The sequence below is a fragment of the Nerophis ophidion genome, linkage group LG20, assembly GCF_033978795.1.
Source record: "Nerophis ophidion isolate RoL-2023_Sa linkage group LG20, RoL_Noph_v1.0, whole genome shotgun sequence".
In the NCBI taxonomy this organism is placed as follows: domain Eukaryota; kingdom Metazoa; phylum Chordata; class Actinopteri; order Syngnathiformes; family Syngnathidae; genus Nerophis; species Nerophis ophidion.
The window spans coordinates 43,098,605-43,124,002 of record NC_084630.1 but is presented as its reverse complement, the minus strand read 5'-3'; the positions used below and the strand labels follow the sequence as shown (position 1 = coordinate 43,124,002).

At 45.2% G+C, this 25,398-nt stretch overlaps 1 protein-coding gene across 1 annotated transcript; it reads right to left on the bottom strand.

The window, feature by feature from the left end:
- Window positions 1–5,131: 5,131 nt before the first annotated feature.
- Window positions 5,132–24,973, bottom strand: LOC133539158 (meteorin-like protein). The gene is made up of 5 exons (XM_061881273.1): window positions 24,668–24,973; window positions 12,346–12,529; window positions 12,042–12,267; window positions 5,947–6,006; window positions 5,132–5,859 (listed from the first exon to the last, which is right to left on the bottom strand). The coding sequence occupies exons 1-5, from the start codon at window positions 24,772–24,774 to the stop codon at window positions 5,540–5,542; spliced, it is 897 nt and encodes a 298-aa protein (XP_061737257.1). The 5' UTR covers window positions 24,775–24,973; the 3' UTR covers window positions 5,132–5,539.
- Between the last annotated feature and the right edge of the window lie 425 nt (window positions 24,974–25,398).

Genomic DNA, 25,398 nt, shown 5'->3' with positions numbered 1-25,398 from the left:
TTAGTATTATCTTACTTTGCAGTATTATTTCTTTTTTTAAATCAGCCTGATTAGTACATACTTTCATTTAATTGGACAAGGTTTATCCTGTTAAACTGTAAGTAGGTTAGTTATAATTATTGATTATGTATGTCTTTACAATCTTTATAAATCTCACTTAAACACTATTGTGAATTGTGAAGTGAATTATATTTATATAGCGCTTTTCTCTAGTGACTCAAAGCGCTTTACATAGTGAAGCCCAATATCTAAGTTACATTTAAACCAGTGTGGGTGGCACTGGGAGCAGGTGGGTAAAGTGTCTTGCCCAAGGACACAACGGCAGTGACTAGGATGGCGTTATTATTATTATTAAAACAATAAGCAGATAAGGGATCTTCCAGATTTGTCCTGGTAAATGTGTCTAATTACATCTGAAACGCTCACTTTGCCGCCGCCCGGAGCCATCGCTTTTTTTAATTTAAAAAAATTATAAAAAATTCTAGTCCTTCACTATCAACATTCTAATTCACAAATCTTACATCCTCGCTCAAATTAATGGGGAAATTGTCGCTTTCTCGGTCCGAATTGCTCTTACTGCTGGTGGCTCCCATTATAAACAATGTGAATATGTGTGGAGCCCTGCAACCAGTGACGTCACGCGCACATACTTCCGGTAAAGGCAGGGCTTTTCCATTAGCGACCAAAAGTTGCCAACTTTATCGTCGATGTTCTCTACTAAATCCTTTGGGCAAAAATATGGCAATATCACGAAATGATCAAGTATGACACATAGAATGGACCTGCTATTCCCGTTTAAATAAGAAAATCTCATTTCAGTAGGCCTTTAATGTTAGTGTTTACCTAAAATCTTAATTGCAAATCACAAACCTTAAATATTTCACCTATTTGATAATCCCAATCAACAAATTTAAAACCGCAAAATCAAACATAATTGAAACATTTTAAATTAGGGTATTGATATCGGCAATATTGTCTCGTTATTTACCTGGTCGATACCTGAATTTGCAGTATTCCCCACTTTTAATTCTCTAATGATTGTTTTGTTCCCCCCTGCTGGCCCCACCATGGACTGGACTCCCACATTATTAACCGTATTCACTCAGCATCAATTGCACCGGAGGGGGCATCTGAGCCGAGTATCTCGTTGTGGATTGTGCAGCCCTTTGAGACATTTTGTGATTAAGGGCTATACAAGTAAACTTTGATTGATTGATTGATTACAAATTAAAATCAGGAATAAGATGACATTTAGGGGTTAATATATGCGTGGCCCTCTGTAGTGGAAAAAAAATTGGCCCCGAGGTCAAAAACGTTTAGAAGCTCTGCCCCAGACCAGTGCTTCTTAACCATTGTTGGGCAAAATGATCAGTTTCTCAGCTGAGGTCCATATGAGCCGCAGCTGTACTCCGTTGTAATACACTTTTCTACCACTTGTGGCAGCAATGACAATATGAAACAGAAGACCGGAACTAAAGTCAAGTGTCTTTAGCACAAAAAATATGACTAAAGTGGTGAAGCCGTGTTTATATTTTTAGTGATTGATTTGATTGATACTTTTATTAGTAGAGTGCACAGTACAGTACATATTCCGTACAATTGACCACTAAATGGTAACACCCCAATAAGTTTTTCAACTTGTTTAAGTCGGGGTCCACGTTAATCAATTCATGGTAAAGTTAAGTTCATAAACATTTATTATTTATTAAGTTAGTTAGAATTTATTTTAGCACTGCATAAGTGGAAGTACAGTTGTGATCAAAATTATTTAACCCCCACACAATTTTGGTGTTTTAGCAAGTTGGACATTTATTCCGTATTTTGTTTATAGTCATATCAAAAAAAGATGTGTCAAATAGACAAATGCAACTTAAATTGTAACACTGTATTCTACAAAATACCAAAAAATGATTTTTTTCTTAATATCTCAATGACAAAATGATTCAACCCCCTCGTTCCATGCATCTTTAGTACTTAGTAGAACAGCCTTTGGCAGTAATGACATCCTTCAAAGGTGATACATAAGCGGACACAAGCTTCTTGCAAGCATCTACAGGTATTTTAGCCCATTCCTCTTGGGCAAAGGCCTCCAGTTCATTCATATTCTTGGGCTTGTGTGCTGCAACTGCCTTCTTCAAGTCCCACCACAGCTTTTCTGTAGGATTTAGGTCTGGCGACTGTGAAGGCCACTCCAGAGTCTTCCAGCCCTTCTTCTGCAACCACTATGATGTTGATTTGGAGGTATGCTTGGGATCCTTGTCCTGTTGGAAGGTCCAATGTCTCCCAAGCCTCAGCTTCCTCACTGACTTCATGACATTTGCAGCTAATATATCCTGCTAGGAAATAGAATTCATAATGCCTTGAACGCGCTGGAGATTCCCGGTACCTGAGGCAGAGAAACAGCCCCAGAGCATGATTGACCCCCCACCATGCTTAACAGTAGGCGAGGTGTTCTTCTCTTTGTAAGCTTAATTTTTTCTCCTCCAGACATATAACGTTGATTCATAGGCCCAAAGAGTTCCACTTTTGTCTCATCACTCCATAGAACAGTTTCCCAAAACCTTTGGGGTTTGTCCAGATGATTTTTGGCATACTGGAGTCTATTTTCTTGTGCCTGGTAGTCAGAAGTGGGGTGCGCCTGGGAGTTCTGGCATGGAGGCCTTCATCTCGTAGTGCGCGCCTTATTGTCTGGGACGAAACCTGCGTTCCCCCCTCTGCAATGTCCTGTTGTAGTTCCTCAGCTGTTACCCGGGGGTTTTTCACCACTGTACGCTTCAAATACCGGACAGCAGTTGCACACACCATCCTCTTTCTACCACGCCCAGGTAGTATTTCCACTGTGCATTTAGCTTTAAACTTGCGAATTATGCTCCCAACTGTGTCTCTTGGAATGTGTAATGTCTTTGCTATTTTCTTATATCCTTTCTTATGAAGAGAAATGACCTTCTCTCTTGACTTCTTTGACCACTCCCTGGACTTCACCATGTTGCAAATACACCATTGACCATCTACAAGAAGCTGAGCGTCACAGTCTTTTTCAATCAGTTTAATTGTTGCTCGTTATGGTTCTAATCACATCCACAGGTGTTTTTCAACACCTGATTGAAAAGACCTTATCCAAATTCTGTTCTTAAGAGTTATAATCTTCAAGGGGTTGAATAATTTTGTCAATTAGATATTAACACAAATGACACTGGTATGTTACAAAATGTAATGTAATTCTAGTTGCATTTGTCCATTTAATGCATCTTTAGTTGATAAGACTATAAACAAAATACGGAATAAATGTCCAACTTGCTAAAACACCAAAACTGTGTGGGGGTTGAATAATTTTGATCACAACTGTAAACTCAATTTATTATCAGTTGTAATGAGTCACTTATTTTGGTTTTAATATTGTTAGACAAAGTTTTTAGCTCAAAGTAGGTTAGCTATGATTAAAAGACATTAATTTAGTGTTAAAATTCGTGTTGGTTCTGGGCCCCACTATAGTGGGAAAAGTTGGGTCCTGGGGTCAAAAAGGTTAAGAAGCCCTGCCTAGACTAGTCACGTCTAGACAAGTTTCATGCTTCATCATCTGTCTTTTTTTAATTTTTATTTCAAATCACTTATCCTGATCAGTGGCAATGCAGGCTTGAGCCTTCCACAGATGTCTTGATTGAAGGGCAGCTTTGTGAAGCACTAAGCTATTAACGGACACTTCAGTCAACCAGCCAAGGTTTCTTACCCATGGTTGCACAAGAACAAGAAAGTTTGATCACATTACGCCTGTACTGTATATACCTTTATATACATATATACATACATATATACCTATACTGTATATACCTTTATATACATATATACATACATATATACCTATACTGTATATACCTTTATATACATATATACATACATATATACCTATACTGTATATACCTTTATATACATATATACATACATATATACCTATACTGTATATACCTTTATATACATATATACATACATATATACCTGTACTGGCTCACCTGCACTGGCTTCCTGTGCACTTAAGATGTGACTTTAAGGTTTTACTACTTACGTATAAAATACTACACGGTCTAGCTCCATCTTATCTTGCCGATTGTATTGTACCATATGTCCCGGCAAGAAATCTGCGTTCAAAGGACTCCGGCTTATTAGTGATTCCCAAAGCCCAAAAAAAGTCTGCGGGCTTTAGAGCATTTTCCGTTCGGGCTCCAGTACTCTGGAATGCCCTCCTGGTAACAGTTCGCGATGCCACCTCAGTAGAAGCATTTAAGTCTCACCTTAAAACTCATTTGTATACTCTAGCCTTTAAATAGACTCCCTTTTTAGACCAGTTGATCTGCCGTTTCTTTTCTTTTTCTTCTATGTCCCTCTGTGTATCGGCTGGGGACATCTCTGCGCTGCTGGTCCGCTACCCTTGGGATGGTTTCCTGCTGGCTCCGCTGTGAACGGGACTCTCGCTGCTGTGTTTGGACTGGACTCTCGCGACTGTGTTGGATCCATTGTGGATTGAACTTTCACAGTATCATGTTAGACCCGCTCGACATCCATTGCTTTCCTCCTCTCTAAGGTTCTCATAGTCATTATTGTCACCGACGTCCCACTGGGTGTGAGTTTTCCTTGCCCTTATGTGGGCCTACCGAGGATGTCGTGGTGGTTTGTGCAGCCCTTTGAGACACTAGTGATTTAGGGCTATATAAGTAAACATTGATTGATTGATTGATTGAAGCCTATCCAAGCCTCCTTGAAAAGCATCATTTTCGTGACTAATTCCTCGTTTAATTCTTCTGTTACTGCATCTTCTCATTTGTGGCCAGCTGATGGTTTTGTATCGTGCTTGCACTGTACTTCGTTGTCAAGATTTCTAAATAAACCCAGCAGCAGCACGTATTTGCCTGTGTCTCACAAATGTACATATTGTTGTTTAAGATGCAAAACAAAACGCCTCAATAAACTAATATAAGTTAAAACAACATTTTTATGTTGAGGGGAGGAAAACAGATGTGTTCAATTCAGAGACGCCTAACTACAATGTTGTCACTTTCTGCACATTTATCATTTGTATTTTAATGATCAAAATGCAGAATAATGAATTCTAATTAACTGTTTTATAAGAAAACTGACATGATGATGAACTCCATTTATTTTTCGGAACATGTAAAAACACCTTAGCAAACAGCATATAAACTCACAGAGTTGCATAAGGTTCACTTCTGTCAGAAGATGTTTGGTTTTTAGAAAGCTTTTTACAAAGCAAACTTGCGTTTCAACGAGCAACCCTACAACTTAGGCCGGAAACATTTGGCACATAACTACACTTCTTAGTGGCCAAGGGGCATTAAAGCCGCTTAAGTCACGTATAAAGAGAAACACTTTTGTTGGAACTAGAAGAAACCACTTTCTCTCTGTAACAGGAGAGGAAGTCTTGGCAGAGGTTGGTTGTTTAAAGTGTTTTGCTGCACGGCAACAATAAATGACATCCACCCATTTGAAGATGAGCTCCATTGTCTTTACCAAGATGTCCTCTGTGCTTTCAGTCAGTGTTTACCTGACAAGGGTTCCTTCCTGCTCTTTGTGCTTCGACATATAGCCTCAGGAAGTCCTTGTAGCGAGGTGCGCAGCCAAGCCACGCCTCTCCAAAATGGACAGAGCCGGTCAAAAGGTAGTCATCTTTACCAGGTGGAATGCCGCACTGAGAGGGAACATTGACCCGCCCGGTCCAGCGTCGCACCTTTGCCCCGCCTGCAGCAAACACGGCGCTCTTCTGATGGAAGAGTCGACTTAGAGACACCGATGCGACCTGAGAGGGTTTGTCGGTGCTTAGCAGCACGCCTTGAAAGAGGCCTCTGCCCGCTACGGAGACAACAACATGGCAGATTGACTTTAGGCAACAATGTTGGCTGACATGTGTAACTGTGTGTGTCTGATGTTTGCATTTACCAAAGTCACTGGTGCAAACTGCCAGGAGCACCTCTTCATCTGAACAAGGTTCACATGTGACTGCCAAAAAAAAGAAAGAAAAAACATTATAACACCCATCCATCTTCTTCCGCTTATCCGAGGTCGGGTCGCGGGGGCAGCAGCCTAAGCAGGGAAGCCCAGACTTCCCTCTCCCCAGCCACTTCGTCTAGCTCTTCCCGGGGGATCCCGAGGCGTTCCCAGGCCAGTCGGGAGACATAGTCTTCCCAACGTGTCCTGGGTCTTCCCCGTGGCCTCCTACCGGCTGGACGTGCCCTAAACACCTCCCTAGGGAGGCGTTCGGGTGGCATCCTGACCAGATGCCCGAACCACCTCATCTGGCTCCTCTCGATGTGAAGGAGCAGCGGCTTTACGTTGAGTTCCTCCCGGATGGCAGAGCTTCTCACCCTATCTCTAAGGGAGAGACCCGCCACCCGGCGGAGGAAACTCATTTCGGCCGCTTGTACCCGTGATCTTATCCTTTCGGTCATGACCCAAAGCTCATGACCATAGGTGAGGATGGGAACGTAGATCGACCGGTAAATTGAGAGCTTTGCCTTCCGGCTCAGCTCCTTCTTCACCACAACGGATCGGTACAACGTCCGCATTACTGAAGACGCCGCACCGATCTGCCTGTCGATCTCACGATCCACTCTTCCCCCACTCGTGAACAAGACTCCTAGGAACTTGAACTCCTCCACTTGGGGCAGGGTCTCCTCCCCAACCCGGAGATGGCACTCAACCCTTTTCCGGGCAAGAACCATGGACTCGGACTTGGAGGTGCTGATTCCCATCCCAGTCGCTTCACACTCGGCTGCGAACCGATCCAGTGAGAGCTGAAGATCCCGGCCAGATGAAGCCAACAGGACCACATCGTCTGCAAAAAGCAGAGACCTAATCCTGCGGTCACCAAACCGGAACCCCTCAACGCCTTGACTGCGCCTAGAAATTCTGTCCATAAAAGTTATGAACAGAATCGGTGACAAAGGACAGCCTTGGCGGAGTCCAACCCTCACTGGAAACGTGTCCGACTTACTGCCGGCAATGTGGACCAAGCTCTGACACTGATCATACAGGGCTTGGCTGTCTATCCATCCATCCATTTTCTACCGCTTATTCCTTGGCTGTCTAATTATTTGAAATAGTGGACAAATGGACAAGTGAGTGTAAAGGAAACAACACACTTCCTCCCTTTCTACCAAACTGCTTCACTCATATGGGTGGCCTACCCAACATGCCTTGCCTTGAGGGGCATCTGCTTTTGATTGACAGCCGAGAGACGATTGGCTGGCTCTTGTGCTTGACACCGACATGACCTTTGGATTGGCCTGCTTGTTTTCTTAGGTCTGGCCGAGACAAGACGGCGGGGGGGAGGGAAGCGCTTCATGTCGGGTGAAAGAGCTCAAATGGGCTTTTTTTTTTTCTTCACAACTCAAACCTGGCCTGTCACCTCCACTCACATCACTGACTAGACGGGTCTGGGCTGAGCAGTTTAACAAGCTATTATTGGTGACAAATTGAAGACAATTGCATAATAACTACTCTGTAAACACTGACCTTTATTTTCGGGTCTCCCCATGTCTAGCATTAAAAGATTACAGTTGGTACAAAATGCGGCTGCTAGACTTTTGACAAGAACAAGAAAGTTTGATCACATTACGCCTGTACTGTATATACCTTTATATACATATATACATACATATATACCTATACTGTATATACCTTTATATACATATATACATACATATATACCTATACTGTATATACCTTTATATACATATATACATACATATATACCTATACTGGCTCACCTGCACTGGCTTCCTGTGCACTTAAGATGTGACTTTAAGGTTTTACTACTTACGTATAAAATACTACACGGTCTAGCTCCATCCTATCTTGCCGATTGTATTGTACCATATGTCCCGGCAAGAAATCTGCGTTCAAAAGACTCCGGCTTATTAGTGATTCCTAGAGCTCAAAAAAAGTCTGCGGGCTATAGAGCGTTTTCCGTTCGGGCTCCAGTACTCTGGAATGCCCTCCCGGTAACAGTTCGAGATGCTACCTCAGTAGAAGCATTTAAGTCTCATCTTAAAACTCATCTGTATACTCTAGCCTTTAAATAGACCTCCTTTTTAGACCAGTTGATCTGCCGCTTCTTTTCTTTCTCCTATGTCCCCCCCTCCCTTGTGGAGGGGGTCCGGTCCGATGACCATGGATGAAGTACTGACTGTCCAGAGTCGAGACCCAGGATGGACCGCTCGTCGGGACCCAGGATGGACCGCTCGCCTGTATCGGTTGGGGACATCTCTACGCTGCTGATCCGCTTGAGATGGTTTCCTGTGGACGGGACTCTCACTGCTGTCTTGGAGCCACTATGGATTGAACTTTCACAGTATCATGTTAGACCCGCTCGACATCCATTGCTTTCGGTCCCCTAGAGGGGGGGGGGGGGGGGGGTTGCCCACATCTGAGGTCCTCTCCAAGGTTTCTCATAGTCAGCATTGTCACTGGCGTCCCACTGGATGTGAATTCTCCCTGCCCACTGGGTGTGAGTTTTCCTTGCCCTTTTGTGGGTTCTTCCGAGGATGTTGTAGTCGTAATGATTTGTGCAGCCCTTTGAGACATTTGTGATTTGGGGCTATATAAATAAACATTGATTGATTGATTGACTTTGGATTGCCTTGTTTACAAATTGTGCTTTATTGTGCTTTATTTATTTACCTCAGTAGAAGCATTTAAGTCTCACCTTAAAACTCATTTGTATACTCTAGCCTTTAAATAGACTCCCTTTTTAGACCAGTTGATCTGCCGTTTCTCTTCTTTTTCTTCTATGTCCCACTCTCCTTTGTGGAGGGAGTTCGGTCCGATCCGGTGGCCATGTACTGCTCGCCTGTGTATCGGCTGGGGACATCTCTGCGCTGCTGATCAGCCTCCGCTTGGGATGGTTTCCTACTGGCTCCGCTGTGAACGGGACTCTCGCTGCTGTGTTGGATCCGCTTTGGACTGGACTCTCGCGACTGTGTTGGATCCATTATGGATTGATCTTTCACAGTATCATGTTCTCATATGTTCTCATAGTCATCAGTATCACAGTATCATGTTCTCATAGTCATCATTGTCACCGACGTCCCACTGGGTGTGAGTTTTCCTTGCCCTTATGTGGGCCTACCGAGGATGTCGTGGTGGTTTGTGCAGCCCTTTGAGACACTAGTGATTTAGGGCTATATAAGTAAACATTGATTGATTGATTAATAAACTTGCCTTGCCCTACTTCTAATCATGGCACAGACTTCATGAGAGACAACAACGGCGACTACAAATGATGATCCGGAGCCTTAGATTTTTGAAACTGAATATGAGGACGATCCACATGTTTTAGAAGCTGAGTGATAAGCATATCTGGCAATCAGTATTATTGCTAAGTGATAAACAAGAAATACAAACTTTAAACATAATAAAACCATCACTAACTGTACAATGTTTGTTCTTACTGGGATGCCAACTGATGACGTGTTCACATATTTCCGTTTTAGAAGAATTGATCATCAAAAAACAAACAAAAAAAATGGGCGCAAACAAGTGTTTTTACGTGTTTTTTTCGTCATCTCAACATCAAAGTTGAATGTCAAAGTTGACCAACTTCTTGGTTTGTAGCCACATCCTTCTACTGTGTAACTAAAAGGCATGATTTAAAATCTAGAATGAACTATTACCAGCTCAGAGGCGATGCAGCAGCTCACCCCGGCTCAATATGTCAATAGATTCATCAGCTGGTTAGCTCTCTGTGATCATGGCGTTAGTGCTTATAATAACAATCGCTAATAATTGGTTAAAATTCAGGTAACATGTAAATGTCATACTGTTAGCGGTTTTGGGTGTTTTTTAGAGGGCTTTATGGACGCAATAGATGACTCCCATTAGCTGCAATGTGAGCCACCTCACACTTGCCATATAGTGTTACAAAGTAGATGGCAATAAAAAACACATGTTTTTTTACATTGGGATGGTGAATCCTAAGCAAAATTTAACAAAAGTGCAGTTCTCCTTTAATGTGTTCTTTTGCACAGACAGGATATATAGTTAAAGCGGTGACGTGTACAATTAAATTATTGCTACTTTTGGTGGTAATGTGACTTCCTTACTAAGAATGGTTAGTGCATTGCATCTTATTAAAACTACTGTGGCCTCCATCGATATTTGTATTACATGAGATGTATAGGTGGCGGTGAAACTGGAGTAAGAATGAGTTCTTATTTGCTGAAATTCCTCATGTGGGCTGGATGCATTTTGATTTTCATATGTTCCCGAGGGCCTGATTAAATACCTGCCCGGGACGGATCTGGCCTGCGGGCAGGGTGTTTGAGACCTGTGTGCTGGAGGGGTTGGTGCTTAAGTAGATGCAACTTTATCTATGCGAGTTCTTCCTTGCCCAGTGCAGCAACTTATCAGTTTTGGATGAATATTTTCTGTAATTCTGCAAATCGAACATCTTCTACCATTTTCTATATTACTTCACAAATTCGCTCCATTCTGTCCACTAAAGACGCTGAGATCATTATCCATGCGTTTGTTACGTCTCGCCTCGACTACTGTAACGTATTATTTTCGGGTCTCCCCATGTCTAGCATTAAAAGATTACAGTTGGTACAAAATGCGGCTGCTAGACTTTTGACAAGAACAAGAAAGTTTGATCACATTACGCCTGTACTGTATATACCTTTATATACATATATACATACATATATACCTGTACTGTATATACCTTTATATACATATATACATACATATATACCTATACTGTATATACCTTTATATACATATATACATACATATATACCTGTACTGTATATACCTTTATATACATATATACATACATATATACCTATACTGTATATACCTTTATATACATACATATATACCTATACTGTATATACCTTTATATACATATATACATACATATATACCTATACTGTATATACCTTTATATACATAAATACATACATATATACCTATACTGGCTCACCTGCACTGGCTTCCTGTGCACTTAAGATGTGACTTTAAGGTTTTACTACTTACGTATAAAATACTACACGGTCTAGCTCCATCCTATCTTGCCGATTGTATTGTACCATATGTCCCGGCAAGAAATCTGCGTTCAAAGGACTCCGGCTTATTAGTGATTCCCAAAGCCCAAAAAAAGTCTGCGGGCTATAGAGCATTTTCCGTTCGGGCTCCAGTACTCTGGAATGCCCTCCCGGTAACAGTTCGCGATGCCACCTCAGTAGAAGCATTTAAGTCTCACCTTAAAACTCATTTGTATACTCTAGCCTTTAAATAGACTCCCTTTTTAGACCAGTTGATCTGCCGTTTCTTTTCTTTTTCTTCTATGTCCCACTCTCCCGTGTGGAGGGGGTCCGGTCCGATCCGGTGGCCATGTACTGCTCGCCTGTGTATCGGCTGGGGACATCTCTGCGCTGCTGGTCCGCCTACGCTTGGGATGGTTTCCTGCTGGCTCCGCTGTGAACGGGACTCTCGCTGCTGTGTCTTGGATCCTCTTTGGACTGGACTCTCGCAACTGTGTTGTATCCATTGTGGATTGAACTTTCACAGTATCCTGTTAGATCCGCTCGACATCCATTGCTTTCCTCCTCTCCAAGGTTCTCATAGTCATTATTGTCACCGACGTCCCACTGGGTCATTATTGTCACCAATGTCCCACTGGGTGTGAGTTTTCCTTGCCCTTATGTGGGCCTACCGAGGATGTCGTGGTGGTTTGTGCAGCCCTTTGAGACACTAGTGATTTAGGGCTATATAAGTAAACATTGATTGATTGATTGATATTTAAAACCACAAAGCTAGTAGTGGCTAAAGCAATTGTGCAGTACTGTAGAAATATGAGTACAAATCCGGTGTGCTATAAAAGGAAATAAACATAAGAGCCCATTGAAACATGATTCCACAGCATGAAATTGAACTTGAAACACACAAGTAGAATTAGGCACACAGACAACATGGGACTCAAACCTGGGAGGCTTTAGCAAGTAGTCCAAAGCAACATAACAGAATTTTCTTACCAAAACTGGGCAGCAGTTGTGTGAACGAGTGCGCCTCAGGACCCCGGCTGGGCACCAGTTCATATTGGAAAGCGGTGATCCTCCGGCTAATGTCTGCCTGCGGCACAGCCTCCACAAACAGAGCTCCATCAGCATGGCTAAAACAGCGCACGCTTCCCTCAGGCTGCTCACTTTCGGCCATCAGCAGCTTCAAATCACCGGCTCGATCCAAATACAGATGAGAACCCTTCATACACGGATACATGCATTTAATAAAGCGCTGGTTAAAATAACTGAGGTTTCTGTCCAAATTAAAATACTTTACCTGCGAGTGAGGCAGGGGCTTGATGCACACATGGAGACCCTCCATGTGTTCAGGTGAGGGTTCTGTGTTTGGACGTAGGTTGACGATGATGGCTCCAGTCGGGTAGAGCCACTCCATAGAGCCCTGGGAACAACGTAAGTAGACCTGCTCTACATCTCTGCGATGAGACTCGTGGCTCAGACCACTGTAAGAAAAATAATACACTTGTTGTTTATAAAAATGATCATTGTTCAACCAAACTAAAAGCCTTCTCTAATTTACTGATGAGGTCGATGTGCACAAGCTACTTCATCACCCACACGTGATGGGGGGGGGGTTATTAAGTTGTTAAAAGACAGATAAAGTTCAATCTGCCACGTGTGATGTTCCCGCCTCTCACGTGCTTTACAACTTTAGGAGGTGGAGGAGCTATCAAAGACTACATATGGCTTTATTTACTCAAACCCTGTAAATTATGCTAGACTTTTGACAAGAACAAGAAAGTTTGATCATATTACGCCTGTACTGTATATACCTTTATATACATATATACATACATATATACCTGTACTGGCTCACCTGCACTGGCTTCCTGTGCACTTAAGATGTGACTTTAAGGTTTTACTACTTACGTATAAAATACTACACGGTCTAGCTCCAGCCTATCTTGCCGATTGTATTGTACCATATGTCCCGGCAAGAAATCTGCGTTCAAAAGACTCCGGCTTATTAGTGATTCCTAGAGCTCAAAAAAAGTCTGCGGGCTATAGAGCGTTTTCCGTTCGGGCTCCAGTACTCTGGAATGCCCTCCCGGTAACAGTTCGAGATGCTACCTCAGTAGAAGCATTTAAGTCTCATCTTAAAACTCATCTGTATACTCTAGCCTTTAAATAGACCTCCTTTTTAGACCAGTTGATCTGCCGCTTCTTTTCTTTCTCCTATGTCCCCCCCTCCCTTGTGGAGGGGGTCCGGTCCGATGACCATGGATGAAGTACTGACTGTCCAGAGTCGAGACCCAGGATGGACCGCTCGTCGGGACCCAGGATGGACCGCTCGCCTGTATCGGTTGGGGACATCTCTACGCTGCTGATCCGCTTGAGATGGTTTCCTGTGGACGGGACTCTCACTGCTGTCTTGGAGCCACTATGGATTGAACTTTCACAGTATCATGTTAGACCCGCTCGACATCCATTGCTTTCGGTCCCCTAGAGGGGGGGGGGTTGCCCACATCTGAGGTCCTCTCCAAGGTTTCTCATAGTCAGCATTGTCGCTGGCGTCCCACTGAATGTGAATTCTCCCTGCCCACTGGGTGTGAGTTTTCCTTGCCCTTTTGTGGGTTCTTCCGAGGATGTTGTAGTCGTAATGATTTGTGCAGTCCTTTGAGACATTTGTGATTTGGGGCTATATAAATAAACATTGATTGATTGATTGATTGAAGATAGGAACTGGAGATTAGACATTCCAGTCAGTTGTGGGCACTCTGCATTACATTTCAACAAACAAGACAAAAACTAACTGCTAAATGCTATTTCATGCATTTCTTTGGAATAAATAAGAATGAAGATGTGTTCATTTTACTGGAAAAAAGAACGGTAGAAGCAAACTACGACAGTTCCTGGAAGTCAAATCTCCTAAGTGTATGAAGGATTATTGGTTTAAACCAAGGGATTCCAAAGTCACACAGAAAAATAAAAACTGGAATGGTAGGGAGCCCCCAAAAATGAAACGTACAAACCAAAATGGCGGACTATATCAGTGATTCTCAAACTGTGGTACTAGTGTTACCCATGCTCCATCTTGTGGTAAGCTAAATAATCTTTAAAACAAAGTTAAAGTACCACCGATAGTCACACCCACACTAGGTGTGGTGAAATTACCCTCTGCATTTGACACATCCCTTTGTCCCACCCCCTGGGAGGTGAGGGGAGCAGTGAGCAGCAGCGGTGGCTGCGCTCAGGAATAATTTTGGTGATTTAACCCCCAATTCCAACCCTTGATGCTGAGTGGGGAGGTAAAGGGTCCCATTTTTATAGTCTTTGGTACGACTCGGCCAAGGTTTGAACTCACGACCTACCAATCTCAGGGCGGACACTAACCAAAAGGCCACTGAGGAGGTTGTAATGTTACAGTGACCAAAATATTACATATACATGTTAAATAAAACATCTGCCTTGTTTTTAATGAATGTTTAGGCCTGCTACGCTACAGTATTTTAATATCGGTCATTGTGGTTTTCTTGAAGTGGTATTTGGTGAGCCCTGCGATGAGGTGGCGACTTGTCCAGGGTGTACCCCGCCTTCCGCCCGATTGTAGCTGAGATAGGCGCCAGTGCCCCCCGCAACCCCGAAAGGGAATAAGCGGTAGAAAATGGATGGATGGATGGATGGTATTTGGTGAAAAAAAGCAGGAGTACTTTCTGACAGAGGAAATACAAACAAGTCTTTAAAGAGGGTGCATCACAGTCCTCTAAAAAAGAGGTCCCCAACCTTTTTTTGCACCAGGGACCAGTTTAATGTAGGTGTTATTGTCACGGACCGGCCTTCCATGTGTGGCAGATAAATACAACATATAAGTGCATGAAAAATGAACATGTGAAAAAATAATAGTGGAATTAGTGGGAACCCCCTGGCCTTTTCCCCATTGCAAAAAAAGCTTTCCATAGAATTTTGTTTTTATACTGGTTTCTGCTCGTAGTAAGCTTTTTTTTAGGCTTTAGTATCTGACGGGTTATAGGTGATACATCACATTCAAGGACAAAAGCATGGATACAGTATATAAGAAAGCTAGTAATGGACAACAATGGATACAAGCCTTTTGGCTTTTTGTGCCATCTATTTGCCTTTTTAAATCATTACATAGATTCAATTATTTCAGATGTCAATGAACTTCTCAATCCATCCATCCATTTTCTACCGCTTATTCACGGTGGCAGAGGGGTTAGTGCGTCTGCCTCACAATACGAAGGTCCTGCAGTCCTGGGTTCAAATCCAGGCTCGGGATCTTTCTGTGTGGAGTTTGCATGTTCTCCCCGTGAATGCGTGGGTTCCCTCCGGGTACTCCGGCTTCCTCCCACTTCCAAAGACATGCACCTGGGGATAGGTTGATTGGCAACACTAAATTGGCCCAAGTGTGTGAATGTTGTCTGTCTATCTGTGTTGGCCCTGCGATGAGGTGGCGACTTGTCCAGGGTGTACTCTGCCTTCCGCCCGATTGTAGCTGAGATAGGCGCCAGCGCCCCCCGCGACCCCAAAAGGGAATAAGCGGTAGAAAATGGATGGATGGATGGATTATTCCTTTTCGGGGTCGCGGGGGGCGCTGGCGCCTATCTCAGCAACAATCGGGCGGAAGGCAGGGTACACCCTGGACAAGTCGCCACCTCATCGCAGGGCCAACACAGATAGACAGACAACATTCACACTCACATTCACACACTAGGGCCAATTTAGTGTTGCCAATCAACCTATCCCCAGGTGCATGTCTTTGTAGGTGGGAGGGGCCTATCCCCAGGTGCATGTCTTTGTAGGTGGGAGGGGCCTATCCCCAGGTGCATGTCTTTGGAGGTGGGAGGAAGCCGGAGTACCCGGAGGGAACCCACGCATTCACGGTCAATCAATCAAAAATAAATACTTGACATTAATTCTAATATATTTCTGTGGGTTAGTATGTCCATTCTAAAAGTTATGTATTCATATTTTGTGAAATATTTCATACATAGATACACCAATGTTAGCTTTTTTGGTCCAATTTTCCATGCGTAAGTAAATATCCATCCATCCATCCATCATCTTCCGCTTATCCGAGGTCGGGTCGCGGGGGCAACAGCCTAAGCAGGGAAACCCAGACTTCCCTCTCCCCAGCCACTTCGTCTAGCTCTTCCCGGGGGATCCCGAGGCGTTCCCAGGCCAGCCGGGAGACATAGTCTTCCCAACGTGTCCTGGGTCTTCCCCGTGGCCTCCTACCGGTTGGACGTGCCCTAAACACCTCCCTAGGGAGGCGTTCGGGTGGCATCCTGACCAGATGCCCGAACCACCTCATCTGGCTCCTCTCCATGTGGAGGAGCAGCGGCTTTACTTTGAGTTCCTCCCGGATGGCAGAGCTTCTCACCCTATCTCTAAGGGAGAGACCCACCAGACGGCGGAGGAAACTCATTTGGGCCGCTTGTACCCGTGATCTTATCCTTTCGGTCATGACCCAAAGCTCATGACCATAGGTGAGGATGGGAACGTAGATTGACCGGTAAATTGAGAGCTTTGCCTTCCGGCTCAGCTCCTTCTTCACCACAACGGATCGATACAACGTCCGCATTACTGAAGACGCCGCACCGATCCGCCTGTCGATCTCACGATCCACTCTTCCCTCACTCGTGAACAAGACTCCTAGGTACTTGAACTCCTCCACTTGGGGCAGGGTCTCCTCCCCAACCCGGAGATGGCACTCCACCATTTTCCGAGCGAGAACCATGGACTCGGACTTGGAGGTGCTGATTCTCATTCCGGTCGCTTCACACTCGGCTGCAAACCGATCCAGCGAGAGCTGAAGATCCCGGTCAGATGAAGCCATCAGGACCACATCATCTGCAAAAAGCAGAGACCTAATCCTGCGGTTACCAAACCGGAACCCCTCAACGCCTTGACTGCGCCTAGAAATTCTGTCCATAAAAGTTATGAACAGAATGGGTGACAAAGGACAGCCTTGGCGGAGTCCAACCCTCACTGGAAATGTGTTCGACTTACTGCCGACTGTTATTGCTAACTACTTGTATAATAGGACTACATGCGATAATACCAGCACTTTAACTCACTAGGCCAAAGAAGATGTGTATTTTCTACCTTCAGCAAAGTTATTATATGCAACAATTTAGCACTTCCCCATCTGCCTTATGCACTTTAACTACTATTGTTATACTATACTATATATATAAATTGATCTCAACTCTGTACACTGCTGCTGGAATTTTAATTTTCCTGAAGGAACTCTCCTGAAAGAATCAATAAACTACTATCTATCTATCTATCTATCTATCTATCTACCTACTATGGTCACTTTGTTCCTGATCTGCCCTGATCTTAGGTTATCAACCTGCTGCGGACCGGAACCACAGACAGAACCTAGCTTTTGGCTACGATTTGGCACCTTTAGATTTTATATGTTTATTAATGTGTATTTATTTGAGCTAATTACCGTGTGACTTTTTGAAGGGTGGACTAGCAAAGTAAGATTTTAATTGTACAGAAAACTGTCTGTTTAACTGTGCATATGACAACAACCTTGAATCCTGAATTGTCCCCTGTAAACAAAGATCAATCAATCAATCAATGTTTACTTTTATAGCCCTAAATCACTAGTGTCTCAAAGGGCTGCACAAACCACCACGACATCCTCGGTAGGCCCACATAAGGGCAAGGAAAACTCACACCCAGTGGGACATCGGTGACAATAATGATCCAGTGTAACAAATGTAGCAAATGGCGACTTCATATGAGGAGTTCTATAATACGTCTATGATCAAGCTTATTGGTGTGTCTGGTGAATACTTGCCAACCCTCCCGAATTTCAGTGCCCCTTCCGAAAATCTACCGTGGCAACCATTCTCCCAAATTTCTACTGATTTCAACTGGACAACAATGTTGGGACATGCCTTAAAAGCGTCCTCTCTCACCTGAAAAGGGGACTATTAGGGGAACGGCGTGGCGAAGTTGGTAGAGTGGCTGTGCCAGTAATCTGAGGGTTACTGGTTCAATCCCCACCTTCTACCATCCTAGTCACGTTTGATTGATTGATTGATTGATACTTTTATTAGTAGATTGCACAGTACAGTACATATTCCGTACAATAGACCACTAAATGGTAACACCCCAATAAGTTTTTCAATCAATCAATCAATGTTTACTTATATAGCCCTAAATCACTAGTGTCTCAAAGGGCTGCACAAACCACTACGACATTCTCGGTAGGCCCACATAAGGGCAAGGAAAACTCACACCCAGTGGGACATCGGTGACAATAATGACCCAGTGGGACGTCGGTGACAATGATGACTATGAGACCATGATACTGTGAAAGATCAATCCATAATGGATCCAACACAGTCGCGAGAGTCCAGTCCAGAGCGGATCCAACACAGCAGCGAGAGTCCCGTTCACAGCGGAGCCAGCAGGAAACCATCCCAAGAGGAGGCTGATCAGCAGCGCAGAGATGTCCCCAGCCGATACACAGGCGAGCAGTACATGGCCACCGGATCGGACCGGACTCCCTCCACAAAGGAGAGTGGGACATAGAAGAAAAAGAAAAGAAACGGCAGATCAACTGGTCTAAAAAGGGAGTCTATTTAAAGGCTAGAGCATACCAATGAGTTTTAAGGTGAGACTTAAATGCTTCTACTGAGGTAGCATCTCGAACTGTTACCGGGAGGGCATTCAACTTGTTTAAGTCAGGGTCCACGTTAATCAATTCATGGTACAAATATATATTATCAACATAATACATTATCACAAAAGTTAATCATCATAGTATATACATTGAATTATTTACATTATTTACAATCCGGGGGGTGGGATGAGGAGTTTTGGTTGATATCAGAACTTCAGTCATCAACAATTGCATCAACAGAGAAATGTGGACATTGAAACAGTGTAGGTCTTATTTAGTAGGATATGTACAGCCAGCAGAGAACATAGTGAGTTCACATAGCATAAGAACAAGTATATACATTAGAAGTACATTTGAGTTGTTTATAATCCGGGGAGATGGGATGTGAATGGAGGAGGGTATTAGTAAAGTGTTGAAGTTGCCTGGAGGTGTTGTTTTAGAGCGGTTTTGTTGTGTCTTTGGGCAAGACACTTCACCCTTGCTCCTGATGGGTCCTGGTGAGCGCCTTGCATGGCAGCTCCCGCTGTCAGTGTGTGAATGTGTGTGTGAATGGGCAAAAAGCGCTTTGGGCTCCTTAAAAAGGGGTAGAAAAGCGCTATACAAGTACAACCCATTTACCATTATATATGTCTCCGTTATCCATAGGTTTATCTATAACCCATAAAGCTATTTCTCAGCGTGTGTTTATTCCAGCCGGCGCGTTAATACACTGACACACAACATCCGGATTCCCATCATGCATTGCTTCAAAACTACGGCAAGTAGTAATGTCCATAAACGTAACAGAGACGAAGCAGAAGAACGAAGAAGAGACATGGCGACGACGAGTGAGAAGAAGTACGCTTGGACGTTCCAAAATGATTGGAAAAAATAAATCAGTTCATCCAGGACGGCTCCAAGGGGAAGGCGTATGATGCCTGCAAATTTTGTAGATCAGAATTCGGAGGTTTAAGGTTGGCAAGTATGGTCTGGTGCAGGGGTAGGGAACCTATGGCTCTAGAGCCAGATGTGGCTCTTTTGATGACTGCATCTGGCTCTCTGACATCTTAGCTGGCATTGCTTAACACGATAAGTAATGAATAAGTGTTAAAAATAATGTTCGAAATATAAAACCTTGTGCATTTAATCCATCCATCCGTTTTCTACCCCACCGGTTCAATAAGTGGCATTAATGGTTAGAAGTATCTTATTTATTATTGGTTAGCTTCAGAATAACAATGTTATTAAAAAGAATAAAAGACTTATTCAACTCTAAAAATGTATTACTTTAAAATGCACTCATTTAGTTGTATTCATCCATTTTCTACTGCTTATTCCCTTTGTGGCGACTTGTCTAGGGTGTACACCGCCTTCCGCCAGATTGTAGCTGAGATGGGCACCAGCGCCCCCCTGGCCCCAAAGGGAATAAGCGGTAGGAAATGGATGGATGGAAAATATTATATGGCTCTCACGGAAATACATATTAAAATATTTGGCTTTTGTGGCCCTCTCAGCCAAAAAGGTTCCTGACCCCTGCTCTGGTGGGACCGGCCAAAGTTAAGCATGAGGAAATGCGGTCGGTTATTAATTATTTAAGGTCCGGTCCCCGGACTGGTGGTTGGGGATCCCTGCCCTATAATACATGTCAATCAATTCTTGCAAGAATGTATAGCGTTTATAAGGTTTGATACTTTTTTTTACCAAGTATGTTGAAGCTCTCACGGTGGCAGAGGGGTTAGTGCGTCTGCCTCACAATACGAAGTTCCTGCAGTCCTGGGTTCAAATCCAGGCTCGGGATCTTTCTGTGTGGAGTTTGCATGTTCTCCCCGTGAATGCGTGGGTTCCCTCCGGGTACTCCGGCCTCCTCCCACTTCCAAAGACATGCACCTGGGGATAGGTTGATTGGCAACACTAAATTGGCCCTAGTGTGTGAATGTGAGTGTGAATGTTGTCTGTCTGTGTTGGACCTGCGATGAGGCGGCGACTTGTCCAGGGTGTACACCGCCTTCCGCCCGATTGTAGCTGAGATAGGCGCGAGCACCCCCCGTGACCCCAAAAGGGAATAAGCGGTAGAAAATGGATGGATGGATTCCCTTTTGGGGTCGCTGGCGCCTATCTCAGCTACAATCGGGCGGAAGGCGGGGTACACCCTGGACAAGGGTTAATTTTTTGTTGTTGCGTACAAACGCCCCCATTTGATGTTTGGATATTTTATAATCCTATCCAATGTTTTTAATTAGTAATCATTTAATTGAAAACAACCCTCAATGGTCACTACATTAGGTACATCTGCACATAGATCCGCCTGCAACACCAACTAGGGGTCTGTAGAGGTACTGCAGGGGGTGGGGGGTCTTGACAATTTTTTTCCATCCATCCATCCATCCATTTTCTACCGCTTATTCCCTTTGGGGTCGCGCGGGGGGCGCTGGCGCCCATCTCAGCTACAATCGGGCGGAAGGCGGGGTACGCCCTGGACAAGTCGCCACCTCATCGCAGGGCCAACACAGATAGACAGACAACATTCACACACTAGGGACCATTTAGTGTTGCCAATCAACCTATCCCCAGGTGCATGTCTTTGGAAGTGGGAGGAAGCTGGAGTACCACGCAGTCACGGGGAGAACATGCAAACTCCACACAGAAAGATCCCGAGCCTGGGATTTGAACCCAGGACTGCAGGACCTTCGTATTGTGAGGCAGACGCACTAACCCCTCTGCCACCGTGAAGCCCCAAAAGGGGAATAAGCGGTAGAAAATGTATAAACACGGTGGCAGAGGGGTTAGTGCGTCTGCCTCACAATACGAAGGTCCTGCAGTCCTGGGTTCAAATCCAGGCTCGGGATCTTTCTGTGTGGAGTTTGCATGTTCTCCCCGTGAATGCGTGGGTTCCCTCCGGGTACTCCGGCTTCCTCCCACCTCCAAAGACATGCACCTGGGGATAGGTTGATTGGCAACACTAAATGGTCCCTAGTGTGTGAATGTGAGTGTGAATGTTGTCTGTCTGTGTTGGCCCTGCGATGAGGTGGCGACTTGTCCAGGGTGTACACCGCCTTCCGCCCGATTGTAGCTGAGATAGGCGCCAGCGCCCCCCGCGACCCCAAAAGGGAATAAGCGGTAGAAAATGGAGGGATGGATTCCCTTTTGGGGTCGCTGGCGCCTATCTCAGCTACAATCGGGCGGAAGGCGGGGTACACCCTGGACAAGGGTTAATTTTTTGTTGTTGTTGCGTACAAACGCCCCCATTTGATGTTTGGATATTTTATAATCCTATCCAATGTTTTTAATTAGTAATCATTTAATTGAAAACAACCCTCAATGGTCACTACATTAGGTACATCTGCACATAGATCCGCCTGCAACACCAACTAGGGGTCTGTAGAGGTACTGCAGGGGGTGGGGGGTCTTGACAATTTTTTTCCATCCATCCATCCATCCATTTTCTACCGCTTATTCCCTTTGGGGTCGCGCGGGGGGCGCTGGCGCCTATCTCAGCTACAATCGGGCGGAAGGCGGGGTACGCCCTGGACAAGTCGCCACCTCATCGCAGGGCCAACACAGATAGACAGACAACATTCACACACTAGGGACCATTTAGTGTTGCCAATCAACCTATCCCCAGGTGCATGTCTTTGGAAGTGGGAGGAAGCTGGAGTACCACGCAGTCACGGGGAGAACATGCAAACTCCACACAGAAAGATCCCGAGCCTGGGATTTGAACCCAGGACTGCAGGACCTTCGTATTGTGAGGCAGACGCACTAACCCCTCTGCCACCCATCCATCCATCCATTTTCTACCGCTTATTCCCTTTCGGGGTCGCGGGGGGCACTGGCGCCTATCTCAGCTACAATCGGGCGGAAGGCGGGGTACACCCTGGACAAGTCGCCACCTCATCGCAGGGCCAACACAGATAGACAGACAACATTCACACTCACATTCACACACTAGGGACCATTTAGTGTTGCCAATCAACCTATCCCCAGGTGCATGTCTTTGGAAGTGGGAGGAAGCTGGAGTACCACGCAGTCACGGGGAGAACATGCAAACTCCACACAGAAAGATCCCGAGCCTGGGATTTGAACCCAGGACTGCAGGACCTTCGTATTGTGAGGCAGACGCACTAACCCCTCTGCCACCGTGAAGCCCCAAAAGGGGAATAAGCGGTAGAAAATGTATAAACACGGTGGCAGAGGGGTTAGTGCGTCTGCCTCACAATACGAAGGTCCTGCAGTCCTGGGTTCAAATCCAGGCTCGGGATCTTTCTGTGTGGAGTTTGCATGTTCTCCCCGTGAATGCGTGGGTTCCCTCCGGGTACTCCGGCTTCCTCCCACCTCCAAAGACATGCACCTGGGGATAGGTTGATTGGCAACACTAAATGGTCCCTAGTGTGTGAATGTGAGTGTGAATGTTGTCTGTCTGTGTTGGCCCTGCGATGAGGTGGCGACTTGTCCAGGGTGTACACCGCCTTCCGCCCGATTGTAGCTGAGATAGGCGCCAGCGCCCCCCGCGACCCCAAAAGGGAATAAGCGGTAGAAAATGGAGGGATGGATTCCCTTTTGGGGTCGCTGGCGCCTATCTCAGCTACAATCGGGCGGAAGGCGGGGTACACCCTGGACAAGGGTTAATTTTTTGTTGTTGTTGCGTACAAACGCCCCCATTTGATGTTTGGATATTTTATAATCCTATCCAATGTTTTTAATTAGTAATCATTTAATTGAAAACAACCCTCAATGGTCACTACATTAGGTACATCTGCACATAGATCCGCCTGCAACACCAACTAGGGGTCTGTAGAGGTACTGCAGGGGGTGGGGGGTCTTGACCATTTTTTTCCATCCATCCATTTTCTACCGCTTATTCCCTTTGGGGTCGCGCGGGGGGCGCTGGCGCCTATCTCAGCTACAATCGGGCGGAAGGCGGGGTACGCCCTGGACAAGTCGCCACCTCATCGCAGGGCCAACACAGATAGACAGACAACATTCACACTCACATTCACACACTAGGGACCATTTAGTGTTGCCAATCAACCTATCCCCAGGTGCATGTCTTTGGAAGTGGGAGGAGCCTATCCCCAGGTGCATGTCTTTGGAGGTGGGAGGAGCCTATCCCCAGGTGCATGTCTTTGGAAGTGGGAGGAAGCTGGAGTACCACGCAGTCACGGGGAGAACATGCAAACTCCACACAGAAAGATCCCGAGCCTGGATTTGAACCCAGGACTGCAGGACCTTCGTATTGTGAGGCAGACGCACTAACCCCTCTGCCACCCATCCATCCATCCATCCATCCATTTTCTACCGCTTATTCCCTTTCGGGGTCGCGGGGGGCACTGGCGCCTATCTCAGCTACAATCGGGCGGAAGGCGGGGTACACCCTGGACAAGTCGCCACCTCATCGCAGGGCCAACACAGATAGACAGACAACATTCACACTCACATTCACACACTAGGGACCATTTAGTGTTGCCAATCAACCTATCCCCAGGTGCATGTCTTTGGAAGTGGGAGGAAGCTGGAGTACCACGCAGTCACGGGGAGAACATGCAAACTCCACACAGAAAGATCCTGAGCCTGGATTTGAACCCAGGACTGCAGGAACTTCGTATTGTGAGGCAGACGCACTAACCCCTCTGCCACCGTGAAGCCCCAAAAGGGGAATAAGCGGTAGAAAATGTATAAACGGATGTTGAAGCTCTCAAAAAGACAATTTAGTCGAAGATACATGAAAAAAGAAATTGACTTGCGCATGATTAACGAGAGACAAGAGAGACCAGGTTACCTCTCCTCTTCCCACACATTACAAAATATATTTTCCATCATGTGTTTAAATGTTCCTATCGCGCGCCAAAATGTAGCGTAGGAAACAAAAGAAGCAGTTTAAAAAAAAAAAAAAAAAAAAAACGAACCCAACTTCTCCATAACGGAACACTTTGAAGACGAGTTTCGCTCGAAAGCAACACGTAGCTCGACAACGAAAGGTAAAAGTTTGCATCCTCACCTTCCTCGCCAGCTGCACTCGTCGCTGGAGTACTGAGTGCCGGCGGGGCACACCAACACCCACATCACCCACATCACCCACATCACCCACATCACCCACGGCCACATCGTGCTGCAACAACCGGTATCCGCGTTTGGTGTGACGGACTTGCGGAGCCTACATGGCGGGTTAGGCCGAGGCCCGGACTCCGTGTGAGCGGTAAAAAAAAAAAAAAAACAATGACCAAGTTCGTCGAGGAACTTTTTCCCGACTGAGGCTAAACTGAGCGCGAGCGCCACGGGACTGTTTAAATAGCACCCACTGCGCGTGCACTGCGGGCGCGTGCCAGGAAACTGGCCGGACACGCGATCGTTCGCTGCAAGGCCACGCCCACACTTTTATCTGAACGATGTGCGCCTGCGTGTGGTTTGGAAAGCCAGCAAATAGCAGTAAAAGTCAGAAAAGACCATACAAATCATCAAAAGTTTCATGTGTAAGGACACACAGTACAAGAATAATCAATCAATCAATCAATCAATGTTTACTTATATAGCCCTAAATCACTAGTGTCTCAAAGGGCTGCACAAACCACCACGACATCCTCGGTAGGAAAACTCACACCCAGTGGGACGTCGGTGACAATGATGACTATGAGAACCTTAGAGAGGAGGAAAGCAATGGATGTCGAGCGGGTCTAACATGATACTGTGAAAGTTCAATCCACAATGGATCCAACACAGTCGCGAGAGTCC

Excerpts from the sequence above, each read along its gene's own strand:
- LOC133539158 (XM_061881273.1), bottom strand. The coding sequence starts at position 24,774 with ATGTGGCCGTGGGTGATGTGGGTGATGTGGGTGATGTGGGTGATGTGG. Across the intron at positions 12,268-12,345 it reads AGCCCCTGCCTCACTCGCAG|GGTTCTCATCTGTATTTGGA; the intron begins GTAAAGTATTTT and ends CCGTGTATGAAG. Across the intron at positions 6,007-12,041 it reads ACAACTGCTGCCCAGTTTTG|TCACATGTGAACCTTGTTCA; the intron begins GTAAGAAAATTC and ends TTTTTTTGGCAG.